This window comes from Penaeus chinensis, chromosome 22, assembly GCF_019202785.1.
Source record: "Penaeus chinensis breed Huanghai No. 1 chromosome 22, ASM1920278v2, whole genome shotgun sequence".
Lineage (NCBI taxonomy): Eukaryota > Metazoa > Arthropoda > Malacostraca > Decapoda > Penaeidae > Penaeus > Penaeus chinensis.
Genome location: NC_061840.1, coordinates 28,783,202 through 28,790,701, shown reverse-complemented (window position 1 = coordinate 28,790,701; position 7,500 = coordinate 28,783,202). Strand labels below are relative to the sequence as shown.

The window sequence follows — 7,500 nt, the reverse complement described above, 5'->3', positions numbered from 1 at the left end:
AAGCCCCTACATAGCAATTTTTTTTAGTTCACAAGGCAAGATTTGTGGATTTCCAGAATGGTCAATGGTCAAAACAAACAAATGAGCCAGACATCAAAGGTCACACAGCATTATGACAAAGTATTATGGCAAAAAGGGTAACCATGCAAAATTAGTTGAGGCGAGGGCTGAGGTCCAAAGTTGAGGCGATCCCCTACATTGGGCTTCAGTCTCCACCTCCTAAGCCCCCCCATGGTAACAATGAGTAAGGGATTGCAGGGGAACTGGGTGATACTTAGAGTTGAAGTTGACTCCATTTCAGATACTCAAGAGCAAATTTGGACAAAAATGTATTTCCTAGTTTTTGTGACTGTGATTCATATGATATCTGTCTTTACACTGTAGTTTTTACAAGAAGCATAAATATAAGGAAAATGGTTGTACAGTTTTCCATGCCTTTTACCATGGCGATATAGGCATATACAACCTCTATCAAAATCCCCATATGCATGAAAATAAGACAGTTTGGCCTTTCAATAAATTTTATTTAAAAGTTACAGGATAATCATTAGAGTCAATTCAAACAATGTTACATACATTTCTGTGTCTATCAAAGTACATGTTTCCACTTCTCTAACAAAATTCTCAATAGAAAATTAACTGAAACCATGTACAGTATGAGAATCCAATAAAAATAATCTGAAAGGAGTTTGGAGAACAGCTTGAATATAATACACTAATAATATCACAATCATGTGGTGTAACATGCCAGGTAGAACTCCTCCTTGTTTGCATCGATATGCTGTCCAAACAACCATCCATGACACAAGATATTTGTATTCAAACAAATTTAAAAGCACTTGCAAAACACAAATGCATATATAATTAAATGTCATGATGCAACACACTCAAAAATGAAGGGTCAGTAGTAATTCATATTTAACTGTTTACTGATGACTTGATAAAGGCATTTACAGGAGTATAGAAATAACAAAAAGAAGAAAGTTGGGTCATTTTCATGATACTCATTCACATTAGGCATCACTATTACCTACCTAATTCTGAGATTATTGTTGTGTTTTTTTTTTTTTTTTTTTCTCGCTATGGTTTCTACAGTCTGAGGCATCAGTTGAAATAGAACTGTACAACATGACATCCATATCATCACCTTACCAACTTGATCGATTATATAATAATCTAAATAATCTAATTAGTCATTTCCTTTAGAGAAAATATTGGGTGATGTACTAACTATTAAAAAAGAAGGCCTTTTCATATATACTTTCCTTTAAGTATCACAAATATACCGTACACTTTCTTAACTATACGCTTGAATGTCTCTCTACTAGGTTAGATCTCATGACTAGAAAGACCTGCAACAAGTACATTACTAGTACTTCATTTTCACAAGATCAACTGGTGTGAATTAACTGTACTCTCAAATCTTGAAAACTGTTGTTTGAGTTTTACCAATAGATCTCACAACCAGCACTGAACTGCTACAGCCCACTGCTTACAGTGTAGCTTAAAATGATACCTAGAAGGTCTTAGGCCTCCATCTATGCCCTCTTCTAGAAATAAATAACTTGACACCAACAAGAAATACCAGGTTTGCATTCTCTTAGAGATGAGTCATGGAGACTTGCTTATTGAGCAATTATTGTTGCATGATCTACATCTATGTAGACCAGTTGGAATGTTGCATTATACAATGGGGCAATTGTGAGCAGAAAGTGCTTGCCAACACCAGGTGGTTTGGTACAGCTAACATGTATGCTGTTAAAAATAGCTGCAATCTAAGAGGGCTCAACACAGGTGGCACAGAAGACTGAAAGAAAAGAAAGAGAAAAAGAGAGAAAAAAATGTGACAGTAATTTAATGCTTGACTTCAGAGCAGCAAAGTTTCTTGTGTGTAATTACCAGTAGTTATCCTGGAAAAAAAAGTAACAACTTCTGAGAGAATCGTGGGGTAGAGAGAATACAGGTCCATTTGCTAACACCCTTCAGAGAATGACAAGGAAAAGGAGGGAATACTCGTAATATTCATAAATGTTCTTTTTTCTTTTTCTTTTTTTCTTTTATGAGAAATGTCTTTAAGCATGGATCTTGCTCGAGATACTTTTAGGGTCCATAACTTCCCTTGTACCCCTTATGTGATTCCTGTTATCTTGTGTCGAAAGTTAAGGAAAAGAAAAGATGATTTCTGCAGCATGACACTGGTGGCTATTCTCCATTTGGAAAGGGAAACACTTAACAGAAACAATAACACTTACTCGATTCCCTTCTCACATACAAATAAACAATATTGCAAAACAAAACACCAAATCCTAGATGTTCCATCCCCTTTTTCCCATGTGAAAGGATGCCTTTCTGGAAGAGTTCTACACTTTCTTTTCTTATGTTTTTTTTATATAAATTTCTTAATTATATAAATTTCTTAATTATATAACATTAGAATGAAACTTATTTGAGAAAAATGGTACACTTACCTACTGAATCCTATTTTGCTGTGAAACATGTTTTTATCTTATTTTTATCTTTTTGTTTGTTTGTTTGGGGAGTGTGTATGTGGGGGAGGGGGCTACTGATTTGGTAATGCCATGGGTTTTATTTAAAACTGAAGCTACAACACCCTTCCTACACTTCCATTTGAAACACGAAACCTTTCTTTGCATAATAAGAGAAAAAGGCTATCACAAAATGAGAGAAAAAAAAGGAAGAGAGAGAGAGAAAAAAAATAATACAATGGATATCAAAATCTAAAGCACTAGTAGTACATGTGGCTTAACAACAGCTAATGGTAAAAAATGTTAGTCAATCAGAGAACAATCTTTTTTTTTTCCCCCCAGTGGAAAGGAAAAGCGCACAGAGGTTGAAGAGTATTTACAAACTTAAGCTAATGCCGAGAGAAATCCCTGTGTGCTTCATCGTTTTGTATACGTCTCTATATAGTCCCTAACTTTCCATCTAAAGGAGTCCTTGTCACGCTGGTAGTGTTCGGCAGCTTCGATGTTTAAAGGATCATCAAAATTCAACAGATCCTGGAACAGAAAGGATAAAGAATAGCAGGTATGGGAGTGAGTGAGCCAGAAGAGGTAAGTTTTTTTAACTCAATTTCATATTCTGTCATTTCTATTCCCTCTTTGGTTTTATTGTTTTTTATATAATCATATACAGAAAATCCTAATTTATTTCATCTAATTTCATTTACAAATGTGAATCAGGATTAATTTCACTAAATATGGATCACATTTAATAAAACAGAATATCAGCTGCAACCATTCCTACAAAAACAAGTAATAGTAAGTAATGAAGTCTTGTAATCACTTGTATAATGCAGTGGGCATGACTTGAATTTTCTAATTACAGAACAATCAATCATATTCACATATTGAATATTTCCCCTAGCTTCCATTCTAGAAGATTTAAGAAAAAAAAAACTGTTCACATGAGACTCATTAAGGCTCAACATAATCTATACCTAGTGGAACCATTATTCATATAATCCATAAAATACAGACCATTCTTTAACAAATTACTTTTCCCTGCATAACATCTACTCACCTGGAAAAGACTACTAAGACCCCACACGACATCCTTTAACCTCCGCGTGGGCGCCCAGCCAAGACCATCGATGGAGTTCTGCCTCAGGAGAGACAGGCAGATCTCCCCTTCTTCACTGATGTTTGGATGCCACAGTTTCGTTTCACATCTCACAACAGGAGGCTGACAATTTTAAAATGGAAACTAGATCATTTCAGACAAGTTTGTAACTTGGACTATCTTGTCAAAATTTATCAAACTGTATAGTTTGCCCTTAACCTCTTACTGCTGAGCCATGCCTAAAGCCATCATAACAAAGACTCATCATGACAGGTACAGCTATAGGCGTCACATGTTAGAGCTAGTGGAGTGGGAACTTCCACTACGCATAGCGGACTCCCGGGCCAAACAGCAGGACAGTTGCCAGAAGTCACCGGAGTCAGTGACACAGAGAGATTTCTGATACCGTCATTGAGGGGTTAACACCCTTTGTATCCAGACTGGCTAAAATATAAAAAGAACTAATCCTTGGGGTGTTCTTAGATGTGGAGATGCTTGCCACTACCAGCACAATAGCTTCTATACCATATATGCACCAATGAAGAACTATTTTGTGGAATGTAACCCTTGCAAATGCTGAGGGCCAACTGTAGTAGTCTAACAAAACTAATAAAATACAAACAACATAAAGTTCACAATCCTTAACAAAATTTACCAACACATGCATAAGAAACAGCATACTTACAGCTATATTATATTCTTCAGGTACATTGATACTAAAAACGAACACGCCCCCAGCCCAATACCCCTCAGGTGGGGCCACGACGAGCCGGAAGGTGTGGAGGGCGTTGGGGTCCTCGAACTTGACTGTACATCCCTCTGGTAGGTTGCTCTCCATTTCACTAACCTTGTAATTAGAAAGTATCATGCTTACATTTCTTGCTCACTTTGAAATTAAACAGTTTATGTATTTTGTGAAGTTTATGTATTCTGTGAATTTCAAAAATATGAAATAAAAGTCTTGTAAGAAAAAGAGAAAGAAGACAAAAATACATACATATATATACACAAAGCATCTAAGTCCTGAACATACTGATGTGCTGCTTTCTAAAATATTTCCCCATCCCTGCCTGCAATGAAGCTGGAGGCAAATGGAAGTAGACTAATATAGTGTACAAGGAATTGAATGGCAAAGAAAATAAGCACTAAGCTGGACAGCCAGATCCAGCTGCCTCCCAAGGTGATTTTGACCATAAAACTCTAGGGGCTAAACTAAATGTTTAGACTTTAGAGCAAGGAGAAGTGTAGGAAGTCCTAAAATTGTAAAATGTTTTAAACATAATGCAATAAGGCAGACTGTATGTAAAAAATGTGATATTTTTATTATTTTTTTAAATATATATTCAGTAAACTCAAGTGAAAGCAGAAGGAACAAGGAATTGCACAGACACCTACAAATGGCTAGGTTTGGACAATAAGTAACCAAGACATTTTTGAACTTGTACTGAACTGTCTCCAAACCTTACTTTAGTCTAAACATGGAAGGAAATGCAACACATAAAGCCTTGAATGTGATTGTAAATTTCTCTTCAATGCTATTCCCAAGAAAATGTGAGACTTTACAGAATTAAGAATGTAAACAGATTTCACGAACAAAGCCTATTCTAGTTATTGGCTATTTTCACTCAAACACAATTCTTTTATGGTATGAAAGTTTTGAAAAATTGTTGCTATCAAGTCACAGGAAAAAACAATGTATTTTTTTACAAACAAAATATAAGTATACTTTCTTATGCTGTTCATTAGAATCTATATGTGACTGATGAAAAGAAATGGCAACCTATATAAAATTATAATAAGAATAACAAATTCACTTCTTTCCTGCCTTCTTAATCACATGCCACCGAGGAAAATGCTGTGCTCTTTTTCTTTTCTTTTTTTTGTGTGAAATGTCTCTGCACATAGATGGCTCTGCTAGTGCTTAGCCACAAAGGAGTCAATTAGTAGACCTTGTGACCTTACCTAATTTCACATTTCCTTGAATTGGCAGGAAAAAGGTATTTTTTACTAATGCTATGAATATTGATGGTTATTTTTATTATATACATCATAAATACTATAGTCTTATACACATTAGTTACAGCAAAATAAGATAACATAAAAAAAAATTGGAAACCAAGGAAAAGGGGTAAATTGGTGAGACAGGCAGTACTCATAATTGGCTCATTGGTGACTTAGTACAAGTGGAGCCATCTCTGTGTAAAAACAATTAATAAAGTAAACTCACAGTGGGCATGGCATGCCTGTCAGCTTTGGGTTAAGCATTTCTCTCTCGAAAATAGGCAATTCATAACAGCATTATTCAATAATATACATAAGAGAGATATATTCAGGGAAGAGAGAAAAAAAAAAAGTACCATTAAACAACACAACAAAACACTCAACAAACCTCTTTAACAAGTAGTTGATCTCTAATGGAAATCCTCTTCTTGGGAGGCTCAGGTATCCCTCCTCCCTTGCTGGATTTCAGCTTTTTGGTTAAGGTAATCATGATCTGGAATGAAAAATCGTGTCATTAACTCTCTTGCCTGTGGTAATACATCCCTACCAAATTTTACCTTTAGAAAGAGAAAGGGGAACGAGAGGGGGTAAATGTCTCATAACTCTCCCCCCAAAAAATAAATATAATTTATGATATTGCTTAGGAATTAATGTTGTTGCCAGACTCATTAAAATCAACTTTGAAGTTTTATTGTTGTCTCAGATATAACAATATAACTTAACTTTTCACAGAACATGAATAACTACCCAACAGTTCATGTTTCACACTATTAGCAGTGCTTATACAATAGCTTATACAAGTGATTTTTTTTGGTTCTGCCTTAGCACTATGATTTCTGTTCATTTTGGGATTGGGATATTTTGTCTCACAAGCGCTTATAACATATCTAATGATTAGTTATATCTAACAATCTAATCCTAGTTGCAATCTGGGCAATATTATGTTATATATTTTCAGGATGTCTACAAGATAAATCCTAAACACTGATGAATATATTTTGAATTAACTACCAGAGCTGCATAACAAGGCAAGTGCTCATTTAGGATCAATATGATAGTGTTTAATATAAAAATTAACAGCTAAATGATCATAAATTTTCTAAAGCTTCCCTTAATTTGGAAGCTGCTAACAAAAATACTTTTTGGATATCTTTATTTGTTATCACCATCATTATCATTATCATTATCATGATTATCATTATCATGATTATCATTATCATGATTATCATTATCATTATCATTATCATTATTATTATTATTATTACCATCATCATTGTTATCATCATCATTATTATTACCATCAACACCATCATCATCATCAATCTTTTATTATGATTATTATTTTCCTTGTTATCATTATCATTATTATTATCATTACTATTATCAGTATCAGTATCGTCATCATCATCATCACTATTATTATCACTATTATTATTATCAATATTATTATTATCATTACTATTACTATCCTCTTTATCATTACCACCATTATCATCATCATTATTATCATCATCATTATCATTATTATTATAATTTTTTAAATTCAGAAATCAATCAGACATTTTGATAAAATTATTATTATTAATAATTTATTATCATTATTATTTATTTTGTGAGAAAGATATACAAGAAAACACACATCATAAATCAGTAAAATACATGAAAAAAATTTACATTACATAAAAATTAAACAAAAAGCTTCCCAGCAGATAGACAAAAGAATGGAGAGAGTTAATAATAAGGAACTAACAACAACTATTGTATATGGGATTTTTTTTGTTTGTTTTATACTGTCATCCCTAACCTGTACATTTTAAAATTGAAAATATTTAACAATTAAACAATCAGGGTATATAAAATGTGGGTGAACATTTTTTTCCCTCAAAGAGGATAAAAGTTGAGTGGAAAACTAAGACT

At 33.7% G+C, this 7,500-nt stretch overlaps 1 protein-coding gene across 2 annotated transcripts in view; it reads right to left on the bottom strand.

The window, feature by feature from the left end:
* Positions 1–507: 507 nt before the first annotated feature.
* Positions 508–7,500, bottom strand: part of LOC125037030 (NEDD8-conjugating enzyme UBE2F-like) — an 8,610-nt gene continuing 1,617 nt past the window's right edge. For both annotated transcript variants that reach the window (XM_047629995.1, XM_047629996.1), the window contains exons 2-5: positions 5,972–6,076; positions 4,268–4,429; positions 3,544–3,705; positions 508–3,020 (exon numbers count right to left, since the gene is read on the bottom strand). In XM_047629995.1, coding sequence (XP_047485951.1) covers positions 2,904–3,020; positions 3,544–3,705; positions 4,268–4,429; positions 5,972–6,073 — 543 coding nt within the window. In that variant the 5' untranslated portion in view covers positions 6,074–6,076 and the 3' untranslated portion in view covers positions 508–2,903. The remainder of the gene's footprint in view (positions 3,021–3,543; positions 3,706–4,267; positions 4,430–5,971; positions 6,077–7,500) is intronic.